Source organism: Rhinoraja longicauda, chromosome 13 (genome assembly GCF_053455715.1).
Source record: "Rhinoraja longicauda isolate Sanriku21f chromosome 13, sRhiLon1.1, whole genome shotgun sequence".
Taxonomy (NCBI): domain Eukaryota; kingdom Metazoa; phylum Chordata; class Chondrichthyes; order Rajiformes; family Arhynchobatidae; genus Rhinoraja; species Rhinoraja longicauda.
In genome coordinates, this window is record NC_135965.1 from 42,506,567 (window position 1) to 42,529,621 (window position 23,055).

The following is a 23,055-nucleotide window of genomic DNA, read 5'->3' on the forward strand; positions in this document are numbered from 1 at the left end:
GGAGCTAAACTAGCCGCACTTGGAAAAAGCTAGTGGGGATTGTCACCGGGGAAAGTGCAGGAGAGGGGTTGGGCACTTTTTGGATCCTGTTGGTACTGGGATGGATGGATGGATGCAATGCGCACGTTCCCGTGCAGTTGTTGAAGCGTGACCAGGCGTCTGCGCTCATCCACCCCTCCCCTCCCCTCCCCTCCCAGCCTCACCTCCCAAATTGTAATGAGTTGATTGGCGTGTGTGGTTGGTCCTCACGCTGCCTGTGCGGTGGGTGTTTTCGCGTTGACGGCATCGCTCCGATGTGCACAGGACAGCACCCGAGCCTCCCACTCTAAAGACTGCGCTGAGCGCCAGAGAGGTTGTGCAAGCCAAGCCGATCCTTTGCACAAGACTTCAGCCTTCAGTTTCATTGCCTAGGAAACGCCAAGATGCGTCTGGTAATTGACTTTTATTTCCCCTTCTGTCTCCTTACGTTTATCCCTGTGTCTCTTTTCTTTGGTTGTTTTTAAAAATATTTTTAATTCCAGTCTAGGTGTGCTGCAGGTAGGTATTCTGTAGCGCGGTGGCTGCCCGCTGGTTTAACAGGAGTGGAGCCGCTCTCGCGTGTAGTGTTTTTCTTCCCCCGGTCAGACTAACCCCTTGTTGTGCACGGTGTCAGACTTGGAGATTCCTCGCACGCAAGCCGAGTTGTCACCCTTCTGCATTGGCTGGAGCAGCGTGCATTCTCACCGCTTCAGAGTTCAAAGCAGAATTTCAATGCTCATCACTGGGCGACTCTTCAGTTTTATTTCAGCTCTGTGCATTTAATTGTAATGGGTATTGCACACCCGACTCATCTGTATCAAAAATGGATGCAGGTATTCCCCCACTCTGAGAAATTAATATTTTGGGGGTAAATAGTTGATATTTTCTATTAGTCTGTTCCTTGGTTTCGTTTCGTTTTATGAATAGAAACACCTAGCAACTGGCAATTTGACTTACAGATTACTTTCATCGGGAATCGTTGGTTGTAGGGTTTCTCCCCGGTAACTGTGCCAAAGTTTAACTTCAGCCAGCCTGCTAAGGCGCAGGTTGATCCAAATAGGTTTATTTTCTCATTCGTTGAATCGCAGTGCGTTTTAAAAAAAAACCCCAATCTGGAATTTTGAAAATCCTCTCGTTTTGAGTTTTTGTTTCCTTGCCTAGGAAAACTCTTTCCTCCCGGGGATGATAATCTTTACCTACCCATGCCAGGAAGGTATTAAGATACGACAAAGCTTGCGGCTTATGCATAAAGAGGTTGAGCCAACTACCAGTCGTGTTATAGTACCTAACAGTGTAGAGAGGAACTGCAGATGCTGGTTTAAACCGAAGACAGGCACAAAAAGCTAGAACAACTCAGCGGGTCAGGAGAAAAGGAAGAGGTTTATTCACAAAATGCTGGAGTAACTAAGCAGGTCAGGCAGCATCTCTAGAGAAAAGGAATGGGTGACGTTTGGGGTCGAGCCCCTTCTTCAGTCGACCCGTCTCGACACGAAACGTCGCCTATTCCTTTTCTTCAGAGATGCTACCTGACCCGCTGTGTTACTCCAGCTTTACGTGTCTGCCTTCGGGTTAGTACTAACTTCGTGTGCGGCCACGAGCAATTTGTCCGGTAAAAAATTCATTACACCTGAACGATCATCACCTGTTCTTTATTTTTTGGGACTTGCTTTGCACGCCTCTTCGATTGCAGAGTTTCCCCACACATTTCATCCATTTTTCGCTCGGCATCTTGACCCTCAAAGAGAATCTAGCTGCTGCCTTTCCCTCCCCAAGGAGAATAGCTGTTAGTCATAGGTATTGACCGCTGGGAGTTTGTGCATGAAACTGCTATTTGAAACTCATTGATTTGTAAGATGAGCAGAACAGTGAGCTATAAAATCTGAGTGTGTTGCTCCAATATCCTGACTACAGGGTAGAAAGATGTAGTTTACTCAGTTACTCGAAACTCCAACTCCATTCTGCCAAATATCAAATCATCACTGGGCAGGTTTTAGTTCGGCTTTGTTTCCAGGTGTTTCATCGCTACAGTTGATCCCTTCCTGTGTTTTGGCAAGTGAAAGAATGGACAGTTAGCACCTGACAATTTGTTGACTGCCGTCCGCCGTGCTCCAAGATGTTCACTCGCAAAGCACAACTTAACCTCTGTTCAGCCATCTTCCCTTTGTCACAAATCCTTACCATTGTTTGGTTTGGGATAGCATGCACAATCCTTCAAAAGCAAAAGGCCATGCACATCTTGGTTTTCTGAACTATGAAAATGAAGTGAGATGAGGTGTCAGTCTTGGGACATGTCTTTGAATCAATAAGATCCATAAGAATGAAGATTACTTCAATCTACTCTGCATAATTCAGAAAGACTGCCCAGACTGTGCCTCAAAATCACTGTCAGTCCCATCACAAATGGGACTGGTATCTGTTATTTTGTTGATTAAATCGTGAGCTATTGTGCTGCAGTAATGGATTCACAGTTCTTCCTTTTATAGATGCAAAATGCTTGAGTAGCTCAGCGGATCAGGCAGCATCTCTGGAGAGAACAAATGGTTGACGCTTCGGGTCGAGACCCTTCTTCAGACTCAAAGGCTTCAAGAGTCTGAAGAAGGGTCTTGACCTGAAACGTCACCCATTCCTTCTCTCCAGAGATGCTGCCTGTCCTGCTGAGTTACTCCAGCATTTTGTGTCTATATTTGGTTTAAACCAGCATCTGCAGTTCCTTCCAACTCTTTCTTCCTTTTGATCTGCATGCCAACCACAGGCTAACCCTGGGTTTGGAACCCCCATCCAATTGACACCCCTACCTTTGAATGAGCTCCCATAATATTACTAAATTCAAAAGTCTGAACAGTGCACCAATATTTGTTCCTATGAATGGAAGAATGTTTCCTCTCTCACTATATTTGTGGTAATTGTTCTTTCTCATCAATCATATGCACTTCAATGACATTCATTACAATATTGTGGAGGTATGGTTACCATATCAAATGATTTTTGTATATTTTCTGAGTTATGGAAAAATTAACTTATGAGTGTTTATAAAAATGGCACCCATTCATTACCTGGTACACCAATGAATAACATCTGTGATAATTATATTGTTTGGCAAAGATTAGACTGTTATGCACAAAGAATGAAGGTGTGAATAATCTGGCCTTGCGGTGGTGGTGTTAGAAGTCAGGGATAATGGGGAGAAGGTGGGAGAATGGAGTTACGAGGCAGAGATAGATCAGTCATGATTGAATGGCGGAGTCGATTTTGGGCCAAATGACCATAATCTGCTCCTATTACATATGATCTTAAGTGCTAGTATTAAGGACTAAATATGGAATTAACTTTGGTCAGATTTCTGGCGTGTAAACAGTATCTTATCTGAATGTCTCGACCCGAATCGTCACCCATTCCTTCTCTCCCGAGATGCTGCCTGACCTGCTGAGTTACTCCAGCATTTTGTGAATAAATCGATTTGTACCAGCATCTGCTGTTATTTTCTTATACATCTTATCTGAATGTGTTTGAGCAGCCCCAAATCTCTCTTCTGATGGCATATGGTCACACTGCAAACTTCATAATTTAACCCAAATCTTCAGTGACACTCATGCCCTTAGTATATAAAAGTTGTGAGATTCTGATTAACTGTGTGTGATGGCAAATCCAGGAAAAAGCGGCCATCTATCAATGGCACTTCCAGCTGTATCAATTCTGTGGAGTTGATGATAGTCGAGTAGCGATCCATTGTTTCTTTAGGCTGGTAGATGACGCACTGGTCAGCAATTTATCAAGAATGCCTTCGACAAAATCCGACTGCAGCCACTTGATTTCTCTGGCTTTGTTTTTTAAAAAAAAAGATGCTTAGGTGTGTATCTGCCAGGAGATGGTGATTCTTCAAAATAAAATCTGGAACCTCAAATGATCGTGATGGATTAACCCAACTGCTGCAACATAACTCCCCGTGATTTAGGATTTAAACAAAATCTAGCGATGAGGCTGGATGAGCAATTTACTGTTACCGCACCAAGTTACACGCACTGGTGTTTTACCGCATAAAGGCATATTATTTAGTAAATATTCTTGAATCTGGATGAAGTGATGGCATAAAACATTTGGGGCAAAAACATGTTATATCTCAATGTGAATTGTGTTAGATTAGTGGGATACATGTGCAAGAATTCTCATCCAGAAGCAATGATTTTAATTACAAATTACTTTCTGATGTAATTTGATGCATCTGAGCAGAAAATAACCCAGTTTGTATAAAATAAACAAAATTCTAAGAACACTGGTTATCTGAAATAAAAGCAGAAATTGCCGTGGGCTCTGAGCAAGTCGATCAGAATTTGGAGAAGCAAACAGTGACCTTATGTTATGATTTTACATACTAAAAAATCATCCTGTAATAAAGCAGTTTGTGCTCTTGATTTTTGGTTGTTGCCCTTTTGGTAATAGTCCTCTAAATGACAAATAATGCAGTATGAGGCTGCAAGAAGACAGATTATCCACACCTTCATTCTTTGTGCATGCTGATTGTTCCAGATAGGTCACATAAAATTTAACTTGAAGTTTAAACCCTTTCTTAACTTACTGTCCTTGATTGGCCACATGTCAGTCTTTCATCATGATATTTCCCCTATTGTCGACTGAGGAGGTTTGGCATGAATGCACAAACTTCTACAGATGCACCATCGAGAGAGCCTGCTGACGGGCTGCATTACAGTCTGGTACGGGAACTGTTCTGCCCACAGCCACAAATCACTACAGAGAGTGGTGAAGACGGCACAGCACATCACTGGCAACTGTCTCCCGGCCATTCGGGACATTTTCTACCGGCGGTGCCTGCGGAAGGCACGCAGCATCATCAAGGACCACAGCCACCCAGCACGCAGGCTGTTCTCCTTGTTACCGTCAGTCAGACGATACAGGAGTATGGCTGCGCGTACCACCAGACTTAAGAACAGTTTCTACCATCAGGCTTCTGAACTCATAAACACATTTCACATCTTGTATGTTGATTATTTTAATGTTGTCTTTTTACCTTACTAATGTCATTTTTATCTTATTTATCCTTGGAATATTACTGCTGAGGTGACCCGTTGTCTTGTCAAATACATTTCATTGTACCGTTGACCCTGTGCCAACCTACATATGACAAATAAATTTAATTAATTCATTAATTTAAAAAATAATTAATTAAATGCATAATATTCTTGTCTTTTACTCTTTCTACCGTTCAAATTATTATTTTTTCCTTTCTGCTTTATTGCAACTTTGAAATTCACCTTAATCCCAGATGTTGCATTGTACATTTTATTATTTACTGTCCTTGTATCCCTTTCTAAAAATATCGAGACGTAAAAAATGCTCTAAATCAGCTCCTTTCCTTCATTAGGAAGATGTTTCCAGGCTTTCAAGGAGGCAGCTTCTGTTTGTGCATAAATCTTTAATGACCTGCAATAGTTTACAATACTATGTATTGTACATAGCGGACATGGCAGAATTAAAGACAAAAAAATGATGTCAAAATAATTGTACAAGGATAAAAGGTGATATTGTTCATTGTAGTATCATCAGGCTATAACATTTCACATTGGATCCTAATTTTATTTTGTAGATTTTTTTTGCAACATTAGTAATTGGTAAAGTCAGAAATGTCAAACTTGTAATCAAATTAAGTCTGGTTCTCATTAATATTGCTGAAATGTATTTTTTCCAAATTAGCATCCCATAAATGTGCAATAAAACACTTAACTACAATTATTAGACTGTAATTGCTTAGCACTTGTGTGCTGAGTATTACTTTATCAGTACTAACCATTTTATTAATCACCCTATTTACTATACCTCTTATTGATCCAACTTCAATTTCTTAGATTTATGTGGGATCTTATCCCAGAAGAAGCATATCTCATTGACAGCATGTAGTAATTTAATACCGTTTTATCTACTCTTGTGTGGTTAGAGGAAGGAGTAGTGGGTAGAAAGAACCAGGAGCTGGAGTACTCTAAACACATGAGTCTGGTATAAATCATTTTCATTTGCATCTGATTTTGGCCTAACCTCACAAAGTGGGGAGCGAATGTCTTCAGGACAAGAGTAATAGGACAGGAACAATACACTACTTGCAAAATGCTTGATATTATATTAATTTTATATTTTAATTTGTAACTGTTACAAAATCTGGTTCATATCAAGAAAGCAACTAATTAATGGAATGAGACCAAACTGTAGGAAATTACAAAGGAATGAAGGTTTGAGTCAGTCTTGTTTGTTGATTTGAGAGAAACTACATACAAAATGCCTTTAACGTCCATCAGTGAATGTATTTTAAAGTTGTTACCTATGATAGTAGATGAATCTTAACAATTGTAATTGCAGATGCAGATCCTGCAATGAAGCAAGGGGAATAGATTAGATGGTAATTCCTTTTCAACATAAGGGCAAGATTTGATAACAAGTATTGCAGGAGACCACACAGGATTTGGATCACTCTAAGAATTCTTAAGTACATGAGCTGTAAGCAATCTCAAAACAAATAACAAGGAATAGCATTTTGATTACTTAATTTAATGCTAACATATTCTTGAGTTACTATTAAATTGTTTTAAATTAAATCTGACATGCTGTAGGTATGTCCTAATTAGTTGCACGTCCAAGTACTTCAAAATAATTTTATGCTTTGATGTCATAACTGCATTATGAGCAGGTTGGTTTAAATTTGTCCTTCTGGTTTGCAGGTGAAATAAAGCTCAATATTTATCCAGGCTCTTGAATCAATGTTTTTAAATCAGCATTCACTGCACACACTTTGGAACCAATAAATGTATATGTGTTAAATAGTTGAAGTGAATTCTGTTAGTCTGCTGGCTTTATTCATTCCACACCATGGCACTTGCAAATTGGTGTCAAGAAGGCCAGTGTCTGATATGGCCTTAGGTCTTCATTCCTCTGCTTTTACTATATTGTAGATGTTCACATGAACCTACTTTCTGCAATGGGAGTTGAAGAATGTTTTAGTGAGGCAAGGCCATCGGCAAATAAGAATGATCCCAGGAATGAGTGGGTTTACATATGATGAGCATTTGACGCCACTAGGCCTGTTTTCGCTGGAGTTTAGATGAATGGGGGGCGGGGCATTGAAATGTACAGAATAGTGAAAGGCTTGGATAGAGTGGATGTGGAGAGGATGTTTCCACTGTTGGGAGAGTCTAGGACTAGAGGTCAAAGCCTCAGAATTAAAGGACCTTCCCTTAGGAAGGAGATGAGGAGGAATTTCTTTAGTCAGAGGGTGGTGAATCTGGAATTCTTAGCCATGGAAGGCTGTGGAGGCCAAGTCAGTGGATATTTTTAAGGCAGAGATAGATAGGTTCTTGATTAGTACAGTTGTCAAGGTTTATGGGGAGAATGCAGGAGAATGGAGTTAGGAAGGAGACATAGATCAGCCATGATGGGCCAAATGGCCTAATTTTGCTCCTATCACATATAATCTTATGAACAAACATATTAATTTGTAATCATGCATTTTCAGGCAAACAGAATAATGCATAACAAGAATATTAAGGAACTTCATGTTGCTCTTTAAAGCAGAAAATTATTATTATTAATCTCAATGGCTAAATTTTCCAAACTGATTTAGGCCTGTTGGGTTACGGTAGAAGATTACCATCAACAATGTCTGTATGCCACATTATATTTTGAGCTAGATTGAAAGCCAAAGTGTTGATTGCTGCATTTCCCCTCAGCAACTCATTCCAAAGAGAAGCTATTCTCATGCAAATAAAAAGTGCTGGAGTGGCTCAGCAGATCAGACCGCATCCCTGGAAGATATGGATAGCTAAGGTTTCAGGTTTGGACCCTTTTTGTAAACCGGCATCTGTAGTCTGAAGAAGGGTCTCGACCCAAAATGTCACCTATTTCTTTTCTCCAGCGATGCTGTCTGACCCGCTGAGTTACTCCAGCTTTTTGTGTCTATCTTCGGTTTAAACCAGCACCTGCAGTTCTTTCCTACACATCTGTAGTTCCTTGTTTTTCTATTGTAATACAAGATCTAGTTTATTTTCTGGTGTGAGATGATGACTATACTGGTGTGACATGCAAAGCATATTCTCCAACTTGCTTATAGATCTAATCAGTATTACAATACCGGTTATGTTATGTGTGTTCAATCTCCTCTGTGCAGAGTTTATTGTTAGAGCATCTAATTTTCAATCAAATTGAAAGCCTCTGGCAAAACAAATTCAGAATTGCATTACACTTTGAAAATGTAAAAATGCTTTTTGTTGCATTAGTTTACACTGTAAAGATTTGTTAATAATTCTATATTAAATTTACTGTTTGTAAATATTGATGCATTTTATATATGCATTATATACATCAGTGGATGTTATTGCATGAAATCAATTATCCCTTAGGAATTGTGATATGAAAACCTTGGATAATCATCTTCAAAATATGTTTCTGCCGATTTTGATTAGCGTTGGAACATTTTTGAGCATGTGCAACAGGTGGATATAAAATCAAGGATAAAAATACATCAGACCCAGTCCCATGGGTGGCCGGCCCCCTTTATAGGGTGCTAATGATGCCTTAATAAATATTGCAGTCCCATGACTGTTTAGTGCTAATGAATTATAATAGTAAGCAAAACCCTTGCACATGTCTCATGCATGAGGTATGCGGGAGTTTGGTGCAATGCATTTGAAGACTACACATCATTATGCAGACAGGGAGCCTGAACAATCACACTCAGTTTTCCTTTCCCTTGTTGCACCTTTGTTCTCAGAAGTGTTGCTATGGGGTTTCTTTCAGCAGCTGTTTGTTAGCATTTTAGTTTACTGCCTCCTTGCTCTATTGGTGTTTTGGGGGATAAAGGAAATTGGCAACATCTGAAAACTGCACCGCACCTGAAATCTGTATGGATTCCTCATGAAACTCTGCTGCTAATATTGAACGTATAGGTATCCCACTGGATGCGTTGCGGTACTTGTAAATTCTAAAGGGAGAAGCAAAGGATGAGAGGAAGCATCTGCCTTGATATGTATACATTTTCAGAGAGCACATACTTGCTTTTATGGCATCTTTCATTTTAAAGGCCAGATGAGACCTCCTTACAAAAACTCAGAATCCCTCAATGCATTTGACATATTTTGCATTCTTTGAGGCATCTGGTGGCATAGATCGGGAATAAACTTTAAAATGCTGGTATAAATGCACCCATTGAAATTTGACTTTCCCCTGCAAATAATTGTAGTTCGCTATGCTTTTGGGCTGCACAAATTGTGTTCGCTTTTAGGACAGTGAATATCTTCAGTAAAGGAGAAGAGAGAAAAATAAAAAAACCATTTTGTTATGTAAAACATTTGTTGGCATTTTGATTCTGAATGTGTTGTTTTTTTTTGTGTGATTAGGAGAAAGCCCCAACTCTCTTTATGTCAGGGATGTTGTGTTGTGTAAATTAATGTACGGAGTATACCATCTGTTTGTCATTTACTGGTAGCTTGGTCAAATGACATTTATCCAAATGTTGCTTGCCTTGCTAGATTTTCCCTCCTTGTCTCAACTAACTTATTCAGCACAGAAGGTTGTTATAGTGGGAATCTTGTTATCCATCTTTGTCACTCAAACTTTTTCTCCAGAGATGCAGCCTGACCTGCTGAGTTACACCAGCACTTTGTGTCTATGTACGTCTTTCATTCATGCTTTCCGCTTTCAATGCCTCGAGGCTTAACTAGTCTGGAGAACTCCTGGTCACGCTCCCCCAGTAATATTGATATTATCCCAAACCTCTGTGGCCTGCAGCCCTTGAGATATATCCACGGTTTTAATTCTGGACTCGATTGATTTGGAATTTAATTGCATCTACATTAATAGCCAGACCTTCAGTTACTAAAGCTGTGGATGCTATTATGCTCTTCCTGAACCACTAACTCTCTACCTTTCTTTCCATCCTTTAAGATGTTCTTTCCAAGCTCTTTGAATGATCCTTTGGAGTAATTTGCCCTAAGACTTAGATCATCATCAATTTTCACTTGATGGTTGTCTTGACAATTCCTCTGGGACAAGTCACTGCATTTCGCCAAATTGAAGTTATTATTCGTGTTCTGTAAATTAAGACATCTGGGATGATTTTCAGGTTTGCTGGATCAGTCTTAATTTAAAAGTTATGGAATCGCACTTGTGAATAATCTCCCAGACTGTTGTAAACTAACCATGTCTTTAAAAAAAATTGTTTTTCCTTATTTTTAAATTTAAGTAAACTTTCAGAAATACAGGTGAGATTTTCGGGGGATACCTATGTTCTTTACCTTACCAGTCTTACGCAGAAGGGTGTTATTTTAGACCTTGGTTTAAGAGAACAAGTCAATTTATTCGTGCAAAGGTACACAAGCAAATAAAGATCTTCGATATTTTTTACAATGGACTCTTATGCCTAACACCTTGAGGTTACTTTGTTTTTTTTGTAGGTAAAGAAAGATATTGATTAAGAGGAGGTAGACACAAAAAGCTGGAGTAACTCAGCGGGACAGGCAGCATCTCTTCTTCAGATTAAGATTCAGATTAAGAGGAGGCATGGCATCAAAATTAGAATCTGGAGAATATATGAATTTTATTAAATTAAAATCTGATGTGTATTTATTGTTGGAGGAATGAATATGTTCTTTTGCCTCTTCAGAATTATTCTCTGTGTTCAGAGACTATCTGAGTAATAGTTTCCACAGTGCCCGAGTTTATAATCATATACCCTAAATATGAATATGTCAGCAGTATGCTGCCTGACAGACAGAAGTTTTAGTGATGTTTTTGCTTCAAAAAAAGAAATGAAGTCTGTGTTTACAGAAAACACTACTGGAAATATCTCTGTGCCATAGTAGGTTTTTAAAAAGGATTCGTGTTTTAAGATCGACAGAACCGATTCCCAAACGAAAAGGTTGACTCAAGTGTCTTGTGGTATCAGGTTTTTCTACATTTAACATCTTCATACTTGCATTTCTGGGAATATTTTTGGTGTGCACGCACTCAAAAGCTAACTGCAGGTCTTGAATAATACATGATGAGATTGATTAAGCCATTGCAGGGAGTACCATAAACTGGTCTGTAAATATTGTAATCACCTTACCCCCGTTTGACTCCAGAGTATCGACTACTAGATGCGTAAAAGTTGTTTGGAAAATTATTTGCCGAGTAGTATTGGATTTTATTTGTCTCCTCTTGGGGAAGGACAAAGGGTAGAAAATTAAAGCAAACGCTGTATTTGTTCAATTTAAAAAAGCAGGTCTGAATACTTTCTCCCTGGCATCTCTAGCCCAGAGACTTCCTGACAACATTGCTAGTATTGGTTAAAGAAAACAGATGTATTGATGTTGTGAGACCAATACATGAACATTCTAGACGCATGTACAGATTAAGAGCAGGAGAAGGCTACTTAACCCCCTGAGAATTGTTCAACAATTCTGCTTAAACCACACTTTTCGGAAGCGAGTTCCAAAATCTCAACTCTTATTGAGAAAAACATATTGCTCTTATCTGTATTATATAGGGATCTCTCATTCTTCAACAATGATCCCTCGTTCTAGATTCTACAAGAGGAAACATCCCTTCCTCTTCCAAGCCCCGTCTATCTATTGAAGAACTTGTGTTTCAATTACCTACTCATGTTCCAAACAACAGCACACACAAGCCTAGCCTGTCTTCCTCATAACAAAATCCCTAACCCCCCCCCCCGATTCCAAATATCAGCTGAGTAAACTTTTAAACTACTTCTAATACATTTGTATCCTCCTTAAAATGAGACGACCAACATTGCACATCATACTACTGATGTTGTCTCATTAATGCCCTGATATAACTGAAGCATAACATCTCCACTTTTGCTTTCAATTCCTAATAATAAAGAATGACATTATATAAGCGTAAATAATTACTTGCTGTACGTGCATACCAGCCTTTTATGTGTCATGCAGAAGCACACTGAGACACCTCTGCAACTTGGAGTGCTGCACTTTCTCTCCATTTTGAGTGATTTTTTATTTCTCCTGCCAAAATGGATTATTTCGCACTTTTCCGCATTATAATCTAATTGCTGGATCTATGACCACTCGCTTAACCCATCTATACGCCCTTGTAGCTTCCTTATGACAGATTCACAACCTAATTACCTTTGTATTATTATTATCAAGTTTTGAACCAAAGCTATATAATTTAAATTTTAAAAAATGCGATACCAGCACTGATTCATTGCCAACCAGAAAAATACTCTTTTATGCCCACTCTTTTTCTTATTAGCCATCTTCTATCCAGAGCTAGATGTTGAGTCCTACACTATGAACTTTCATTTTCTGCAGTGAGCGTAATTTTTGCCGATGCCTGTGGTAATCTAATAAAGTACATCCGCCAAATCCCTTTATCCACAGCACATGTTATTTCTTCAAATAATTCCCAATAAATTGACCATTTCATATTCCCAAAACCGTATTAACTTCAATTGATATTTCATTGCAAACTGTCAAAGAGGATACAACATGAAAGAGACATCTCTATTATCCAGAAATCTATACAAAGATAGGAGTGGGTTAGTGTGACGTATGAACCAATAGTGTGTGAAAAAATGAGATATGTGACATTCGAATGAGGGACAGAGGAGGGATGGATATTGTAGATGATCGTGGTATCAGTATTTAGTTTTAAATTAATCTCAGGATTGTTACATTAATTGGAATGCTTGTTACAATAGGGGGCAGGTCAGATTACATCAATCTGTTTTGTAATAATTACCAAGGCACAATGGTGGCTGGATTATGTTCAAAGTAATTCTGGATTATGTTCAAAGTAATTTTCCAGATACCTTTGGAACTTTAGTAATTTAGTTTCGAGATACTGCGTGGGAACAGGCCCTTCAGCCCACCGAGTCCGCGACGACCAGCGATCCCTGTACACACTAGCACTATACTACACACTAGAGATAACTTGCAATTTTTCCAAAGCCAATTAACCTACAAACCTGTATGTCTTTGGAGTGTGTGAGGAAACCGGAGCACCTGAAGAAGACTCACACGGTCACGGGGACAACAGACAGCTCCCATACAGACAGCTCCCATAGTCAGGATTGAACCTGAGTCTGTGGTGCTATAAGGCAGAAATTCTATCGCTGTGCCATTCATGTACATTGATAGCCTTTTGCTGCATTTACTCCTTTAATTTCAAATGAGTTCCCCTAATGCTACAATATTGTAGATGATCGGAATTGATCGTGAAAGATGGAAGGAGAAAGTGGACAGTCATAAGTGATAGGAATAGAATTAGGCCATTTGGCCCATCAAGTCTACTCCGCCATTCAATCATGGCTGATCTATCTCTCAACCTAGCCTCATTCTCCTGCCTTCTCCCCATAACCTGTACTATTCAAGAATCTATCCCTGCCTTAAATATATCCACTGACTTGGCCTCCTCAGCCATCTGTGGCAAAGAATTCCACAGATTCATCACCCTCTGACCAAAGAAATTTCTCCTTGTCTCCTTCCTAAACGAACGTCCTTTAATTCTGGGGCTATGACCTCTTGTCATTTGTGGAAACACTAGCGGATGCAAAGTTCCTCAAACACGGACATTGTGGGCCAGGGGGCAGTAACTGTGCTGTACTTTTCGGTGTTCTAAGTATGAGTAATGAAGGTGTGGAAAAGTTGTTAAGGCAGTGTGGACGCATTTATCCTTAAGTCCCCATCAGAAAATGTACCATTGTTGGTTTCTTCCTTGGCTGTAATCCACTTGGAACTTGGAAAAGAAAAGAGCAGAGTATGGCTGTTTGAATATATCTGTGCCCTTCAACCACGGTCAGTGTGATGAGAGAAGCGCTTACGCACACAAAAGTAATAAGATCTTTTAATCTCACCATGTCACGCATATTTATTATTCCACATTTTGAAATAAATGTACATAGGGAAAGTGGACTTAGAATTTTCAAAGAGTGCATGAAAATCCTCAGACGCAGAAATATTTTTACACAATCTCAAGATTCAAATTCGCCTGAGAGTACTTAGTTTGAAATTAATCGCAGGATGTTACAGTAATTGGAATGTCTGTTACAATAGGAGCAGGTCAGATTACATAGAGCTGCTTTGTAATAGTTAACAAAGCACGATAGTAGCTAGATTATGTTCAAAGTAATTTTGAACATATTTTCCCAGATTCCTTTGTAACTTTGGATAGTGATAGCATTTTGCTGATTTTACTCATTTAGTTTCCTATTGGTTCACTGATATTGCTGGCAATAAATGATTTTTAATATGGATAAATTGTCTAAGAGCGAGTTATATTTTGCACAGCATTATATCACCAGCATTCGAAATGGAAAAGTTTTGATTTATACAAGTAAATTAATTTGTGCTGCGCAAGGTTTTATCAGTTTAGTATTCTTATTTCTACCTGAATATAGCTTGAACAATTTTCAATGCAGTGTAGACTATTCAAGGTATTTGAAAGTGGAGTAATTGGCATTTTTATGATCTTTAATGATTTTTGAAGTAAGCACACTTTTTATTGGAATAGTTCGTACAATCAGCTGTTTGCAGACAGTCATTGTTTATCAAAAGCAGTTGCAAGATTCATTGAAGTTGACTTTGTTGCCGGGCAGTAGGATATCAAAAGGGTCCCAGTGCAATAAACAATGGTAGAAAGCGAGCTTTTTGTAAATTGGGGCTGGATTAATTTCCTCAGTGTATCTTAATGCACATGTTATGTGAAAAATGTGTATTTAATTTTGTACATTCTCTCATGTTCTATGCAGATTTGTATAAATATCTGTGAATTTATTCTTCAGTTGTTCTTGCACAGTTCCAAAGCTCTGATTATATGTTTCCCCCAGTAAGTTGAAATGTTCACCTAGCTCCACTGGGTGATACTGTTTTGAGGTTCTCATGTGTATAAGAATAAGGTTGTCAACACTGGAATAGACTGTGCCTTTTTTTTCCTGCAATGAAGCAAGTGTGGGTTTAGTAATTTACTTGTGTGGTGTATATGTTTCTTGAAAGTATCCTCCAATCTTTGATATTGAATATGCTTTTGTTTCTGGTATAATTGGGAGTGGATTCCCTTGATGTCGATAAGTGATGCAAGATGGTCTTTGTCTCTTTGAAGATGGAAAGGTACTTGGTATTCATCAGATTCTTTGCACAGCATGGTCTCAGCCTCCTGCTGAATGACATCAAGAGCTAGTTTTCACAAATAACTGAATGTTTTATTGGAGGATGGGATATTTGTTAATGCCATCAAGGTTTGTAGCCTGGATCTTAACCAACAGAAGCAGGGGTGGGTATGATTGTCAAGGAGCTTTTCTGCAAAGGTTTGCTTGCTTGGTGAGGTAAATGTTATGATCACCATTTGGAGTCATGGAGCATGAAAACAGGCCCTTTGGCCCAACTTGCCTTCGCTGACCAACACTACATGAGTCCCACCTACCTGCATTTGGCCCATATCCCTTTAAACCTGTCCTATCCACTTACTTGTCCAAATTATTTTTAAATGTTATAATAGTATCTGCCTCCGGCAGCTTGTTCCATATACCTACCGCCTTTTGTGAGAAAAAAACGTTGTCCCTCAGGGTCCTATTAAATCTTTTCCCCTTCTCCTTAAACCTAAGTCCCCTGCTTCTTGATTCCCTTACTCTCGGTACATTTGCCCCCTCTATTCCTCTCATGATCTTAAATGATCTTAAGTAGTCGGGCATTTGTTTCATTGCTTGATCTGTGCTTCAGTATTAGATTTCAGCATTTTGTATAATTGTTTCCTTGACTTCTATAAAGACTATTTAAACAACATTAATTATGTTTACAGCGAGGTCAAATTTGTTATTTCATAATGTCAATATCATGCACAATGTAATAAACTGTTCTGATCAAGTATGCAAAGAGGGATTTTTGTTGCCGCAAGGACATTTTGCAGTAAAAAGAAAATATCCCTTGTATACAAAGGAACTACAGATGCTGTTTTTTTACTGGATAGACACAAAAATGCTGGAGTAACTCGGTGCGTCAGGCAGCATCTCCAGAGAAAAAGAATAGGATGTTTTGGGTGGGAACCCATCTTTGGACTCATGCTTGTGTTTGCGTACAATTCATGTGTATATTGGATTAGTGGGGATAAACAGACGATTCTCAATTCCATCTACCCACTTTCCAAGAGCTGGGTCAAAACACAGTTACAATTATGAAAATGGACTTTGTTTTTACTCCACCAGGGAGATCGCCAGTCACCATTTTAATCACAGTATTGAACCACAAGAAGCCCACCAAATTGCTCACCTCTGATTCCTCATTTAATCATAGACCTGCCATGTGGTGTGGCACATATTAAACACATTTTCTGGCACAAAGCACATCTAACCAAAATAATTTTGTGGTGACATACCTTCCTCCAACACTATCCCTGTAAGTACATTCCAGGCACCAAAAAACCCCATAAATAGAATTCTCAATCTACCACACATAACACAATACATAACATTGAGCAAAATCTTGAAGAAGGGAAAAACAGGTTTGTAATATTGTAAAATATATTTGCCGAACCTCGAATTTAACAAAGAATTTTCTACTTGTTCACCTGCCAAAGAATGTTTTCCCTGCACTCTGGGGATCTGCATTTCAGCTATTTATTTACTGCAATGACTACTCTTATTTTCTTTCAGTCTAAAGGGCAGCACAGTGGTGCAGCCGGTAGAGCAGCTGACTCACAGCGCCAGAGACCCGGGATTGATCCTGACCTCGGGTGCTGTCGGTGTGGAGTTTGCACGTTCTCCCTGTGCCCGCTTGGGTTTCCTCCGGATGCTCCAGTTTCCTCCCACATCTCAAAGACATGCGGGTTTGCAGGTTAATTGGCTTCTGTAAAATTGCTCTACTGCTCTAAGGAGAGGATGAGAAAATGAGATAAAATTGAACTAGTGTGAATGGGTGATTGATGGTCGGCGTGGACTCGGTGGGCCTCGATGGGCCTCGATGGGCCTGTTTCCATGCTGTATTTCTAAAAACGAACTATTCATAGAATGCCTAAATCTTTATCCCCTCTGAATCTGGCTCCTTTCCTCAGATTCCTCATTGAAAGCAGAACCTTCACCCATCTGCATCGCTTTTAGAATTTTTTTTAATTTTTTTTTTTAATTTTTTTTTTTTGAAAAGCATATGTACAGATAGAAATAAAAGACAAATTTGTTACAAAGTTCTTACATAGCTTCAATTTTTAAATTTTTAAAGAGAGAAAATAAAAAATAAAGAAGAAAGAAAAAAAAACTATAAACTATTGGGAAGAGAGAATAAAATTTAAAAAAAAGGTATAACTATAAAAATTAAAGGGGGTAGATCCGGGAGACAATAACCACAGTTGTACATTTCTTTCTAAATCACTGCCCTCCACCCCATCTACATTTGTAAATCTCAGTGAAGCTCATCTTTTGAAAAAGTTTTTGGTCATGCATGTGACATCTGCTTGTGCAGTTTGAGTTTTTTGGTATTTTGTTTCAAATGGAAATCATTGTACAGATGCAGCTGATGGTTTTCTCCGGGGTGGGATTCTGGACTGATGACCTGTCAGGATAAAAGCTATCTAGGGAATGTGTTTATCTCTCCTTGTGTTCTCTGCCAGTCAGATATTCTCAGCCATAAAGGGCATTCTGACATGTGAATTGTCTTTTTTTATTAAATCAAGACTTTTCACATTAATAATTTCCATTTTTACCTTTTTCAAAGTGGACGATCATAATGATGAAAAAGGTGATATATCTAAAACTAAATTTTGAACACGACCCAAAATAACTTTGACAAAAATTCATCTGACAACTGTCTGAAATATTTAAGCCATTGGTTGTGATTGCATCCCTACTTGACAAACTGTTAAATCTAATTGGCAGTGAACCATAAACATTCTTAAATGATCTCTATTATGTATGACTGTAAACAATCTATTTCCTGTGGATTTTTACACATCGACATATTCACTTTTCTTACAGTTTAAAACCAATTCAGCTTTAACATTTTTTTAAAACTTCATTTGAGATGATAATGGCCTTCAGTTTCATCTACTGAGACCATTGTTTAATTTATCTATAGCATTCTTCCCTACAATTTAATTGTAATTATTTGGCGCATATTAAGATGTAATAGTCAGCCATAAGAAACATGATCTAGAGAAATGCATAATGAATATACATAATGGAACTCTAGTCGTACATTCTCTGTAATAGATTATTTTGCTATTCAGAAAAGACAGATCTGCCCTGTACATTATTTTTGATGAAGCAATCTGCAGTTAGCCTATTAACACTACATTTTTATCTTGAGAATAGAAATTCTCTGCTTATTAACTGTATTAGATGAGGCATTAAACTGAGGCCCTCTCTTCTGTGGTTATAAATGATCTCATTGCCTTACTTTGAAGAAAGGGGTTTTGAGGGTTTCCTCTCCTATAAAATGCCATGGGGACATTCTTAATTTATGAAACCTTCTGCAATTACACCTCTTCTACCCATTGAAACATGGTCAGCAGCCGAACATGGAGATAACTGGTAGAGCATCGTAATCCTGTGCCTGAAGAAAAGCTTCTTCTGCACTTTGAACTGTGAGAACTGCTTGTTATAGCAAAAGCCAGCTGATGGCTAACCTAACCACAAAGATAATATTTCACTGCATATTGATTTCATTAGAGTTGCAGAGTCATCCAGCATGGAAACAAGCCCTTCAGCCCAACTAATCCATGGCAACTATGATGCCCCATCTTAGCCGATCCCATTTGCCTGCATTTGGTCCATATGCCTCTAAATATTTCTAATGTTAGGTGTCCAAACGTCTTTTAAATATTGTTATTGTACCTGCCTCAACTTCTTTCTCTAGCAGCTCTTTCCATATACTCACTACCCTATGTGTGAAAAAGGTGCCCCTCAGGTTCCTATTAAATCTTTCCCCATTCACCTTTAACCTATGCCCTCTCGTTCTTGGTTCTCCTACCCGAGGGAAAAAGACTGGGTGCGTTCACCTTATCTATTCCGCTCATGATTTTACACGCTTCGAGAAGATCATCCCTCAGCCTCCTGAGTTCCAAAGAATAAAGTACTAGCCTGTCCAACCCCTCCCTGGAGCTCAGGCCCTGGAGTCCAGGCAACAATCCCATAAATCTTCTCTGCACACTTTCCAACTTCATGACATCTTTCTGGTAGCAGGGTGACCAAATCCGAAGACGATACTCCAAGTGCGGCCTCACCAATATCTTGTACAACTGTAACATAATGTCCCAACTTCAGTACTCATTTCCTTCACTGATGAAAGCCAGTGTACCAACAGCTGCCTTCATCACCCTATTTACCTGCGATGCTATTTTCATGGAACCATGTCCTTGTTCTTCTAGATCACTCTGCACTTCACATTAATAATTTCAGACTATGTATGGCCAAATGGACAATATACAGGGAGGATTTGGCCATAGTGTATTTTTTTCCCCTAAATTGTTTCACTGTTGTTTTGTTTCTCAAATAACTGAGTTGACACTACCATTAGGTAGAGTACTGCTGCAACTTGGCAGCCTGAAGTTACATTAGTTTGTAATAATTCGGAAATATTTACACATCCGTGCATTTATAAATCTATCTTTAATCTCATCCATTTCACAAAATTGGTTGGCGTAATCTGTTTTTGACTAAAGTCAGGCATGTTAATTATTCATTGTTGGGGTGGGGAAATAAAAGCTCAAAGCAAAAATGATACGGTGTGGAAAGAGCTAGTTAGTAATCTAAGTAATTAATCAAAATCCATTTAAAAAGAACATGGTATGGTTTCACTGAATATAAAGCATGACAGACTTTCCCCAGCTTTTCTTCTCTCCAATTAATTTCCTTCTCCACAGTTTCTTTGTCAGGTTGAAAGCTCCCTGCAAAATGCAGACACAAAAAAGTGACCTGTTTAGATTTGTTTCACCACCTATTATTAATTTAGTAAAAAAATATTTCGGTATAAAGCAATTCGCTTTTGAATATTAAAATAACTGGGGGGCATCATCTTCCAGATAATGAGCAGAAATAAATGCCAATGTATGTTATATGCATTATATATAATGTATATATATACATTATATTCCCCACTATGTGCAAGAAGGAACTGCAGATGCTGGTTTAAACCGAAGATAGACACAAAAAGCTGGAGTAACTCAGCGAGACATGCAGCATCTCCAGGGAGAAGAAATGGGTGACGTTTTGTGTCGAGACCCTTCTTCAGTCTGAAGAAGGGTCTCGACCCGAAACGTCACCCATTCTTTCTCTCTAGAGATGCTGCCTGTCCCGCTGAGTTACTCCAGCTTTTTATGGCTATATTCTCCACTATATTAGCTGCTGGTCTGAAGGTAAATGCGGACTGTATGCAAGCAAAGAGTGGTGTCTTTTCCTGCATTGCAGTATCCTTGCTACTATCTGCATGTTACATGCACTTTGGTTACAGGTGCAGTAATTTACTATAATAAAAGGGGGAGTAAGTGCTCTATGATAAATGAAAGATGAGATTTCAGCTCAAAAGAAAATTATTTGTTTACAGATGTGGATGTCACTGTTAAGACTGACAATTATTTTCCACCCCTTACTGCTGCTACTGCTGTTGAAAGATAACTTTATTGGTGGGTCCCGAGTCACAAATAGGTTAAATGTATAAGAATGACAGGATTTCTTCCCTGAAGGACACGATTAAGCAAACTGAATTATTTTTGATTGCAGTAATTTAATTATCTGCATTTCTGAAATTAGCCTTTCAGTTCTCGAGTAACTTGCATCTTCCAGTGCGGGCTTAAACCTATGTCACTGAATAACTAGTTCAGGTTTCTCGAAATTACATGATACCATAACAATTATACTATCATACTCTGAATTTTCAAAATTGGTGGTGTGATTTGCATATCAGGTTGCAGGGACCCCTTTTCTGTAGACATAGACGTAAGCAGGTAGGAACTCAAATAAAGCAATTCATAAGTTCTAGGAGCTGAATTAGGCCATTTGGACCACCAAGTCTAGTACGACATTCAATCATGGCTGATCTATTTTTCTCCCTCAGCTCTATTCTCCTGCCTTCGCCCCATAACCCCTGACACCCATACTAATCAAGAATCTGTCAATCTCTGCCTTAAAAATATCCATTGACGTGGCCTCCACAACTGTCTGTGGCAATGAATTCTACAGATCCATCACTTAAAGACATTTTCCTCATCTCCTTGCTAAAGTTATTTTCTTTTATTCTGAGGCTATGACCTCTGGTCCTAGATTCTCCCACTAGTGGAAACATCCTCTCCATATTCACTTTATCCAGGCCTTTCACTATTCGGTAAGTTTCAACGAGGTCCCCCGTTATCCTTCTAAACTCCAGCGAGGACAAGCCCAGTGCAGTCAAGTCCATGTCCCTGAATCGTTGGTCCTGGTGTCTCAAAATTGCTTGGCCCCCTAACAATTATACCATCATACTCTCAAACTTTCAAGATTGGCAGTATGATTCGCATATCAAAGTGATGTGACCCCCTTTCCGCAGACATGGAAGTAAGAGGGTGGGAACTCAAATGAAGCAATACAAGTTGAAGTATCAAAGGAGAAAAGCCATAATTTCTTGTCAGTTTCCACCTCCTGAAGATATCACCACCCTGAACCTCCATTCCTCCATTGATGAAGAATTGTGGCTATATCATGTGTCCATTATAAAATGTACTTTACTCGCTTAAAAGACAACTAGCAGAACCTTCTAAACCCATGTTTTGGACCAACAGGAAGGATAAAAACATTTGGCACTTGTACATGAATGACACAACCTGTACATTCCTCTTTTGACTTTCACACCAGTTTGTCTGGGAAATGTGTCACTGTTACTTCATCAGTCAGTGTAAATTCTGGAACTCCCTACCTAAATTCACTGCAGCCTTGTTGGTAATTCTCATATAATTGTAAATGAATTCTAAAGGCATAATTTAGTAACCCAAGAATGCTTCTAGAGGTATGACTTGGACAGATGCTTGGGCTCTAGATGAAAATCAAATTGGAATTGGTGAAGATTTGATATAGAAAATTTGTTAGATCATGGTTCAGATGAAAATGCCTGACCTTCCTTGGTGGATCATCCAAGACTCGTCTTTTCCACTTCAGTAGTTTTATATCAACCAAAAAGCATACCCAGGGATAAATTGCTGAACCATTTGAAGCTTTGTTTTTGTATAAATGCAATTATATTAAAATTATTTTGACTGGGACGATAAGGAGATGGTGAAATTAACCATCCAATTGAAAGTTGCTGTTATCTTTGTTCCAGGCACAGCAATTTTGACTTTTTAAGTGAGTTTCTTGGAAAACGATACCCTTTTGTCCTGATGTGTGTGCTCTTGCCAGTTCCAAAATACAATTTATTTTGAAGGAGTGTGATAACATAGCTTGTGAACTTCTCCATATTCAGCAGAGAAAATATGTCAGCCAGATCATAATTGTCTGCTCGAGAAAGTATGCAAAAGGATTGCTCATGTGTTTCAGAGATAATGGGAGAGGATTATGTGTGTCTCCATGGAAGATAATGTTGGTGGACTGTGAATGCAAGTAAATGTGTGCAAGCAGATTCCAGGATTCTTCATATGGAATGACTGTGAGAGAATGAGAATGCAAGGGCATTGTGATGATGTAATAAATGTTATGAAGAGGGTTGAAAGTGTGAATGAGAGTGGGAGATGGTAGTGGGCATATGGAAAATATGCTAAGACCATTAGGTACATTGTGCCATGTAATGAAGAAATGAAGGAGCTTTTTTGAAGAACCTGACCCAAAATGTCACCTATCCAAGTTCTCCAGAGATGCTGCCTGACCCACTGAGTTACTCCAGCACTTTTTTGCCTTCCTTTGTAAACCAGCATCTGCAGTTCCTTGTTTCCAGTAGTGTGTAATGTTGCCTTGCCACTTAATGCTAAATTTGTGTGCGTGAGACAAATTTGTAATAAATTGTGAATGGATCATTGGGTATAGTGTTTCACTGATGTGTCCAGAGATTTCTAATATTGCCACATTGCCAATTTTTG

General features: G+C 38.8%; 1 protein-coding gene across 2 annotated transcripts in view; it reads left to right on the plus strand.

Moving 5' to 3' along the window:
* The first annotated feature begins 274 nt into the window (after positions 1-274).
* Positions 275-23,055, plus strand: part of schip1 (schwannomin interacting protein 1) — a 558,202-nt gene continuing 535,421 nt past the window's right edge. For both annotated transcript variants that reach the window (XM_078410855.1, XM_078410856.1), the window contains exon 1: positions 275-431. In XM_078410855.1, the coding sequence (XP_078266981.1) occupies positions 423-431 (9 nt within the window). In that variant the 5' untranslated portion in view covers positions 275-422. The remainder of the gene's footprint in view (positions 432-23,055) is intronic.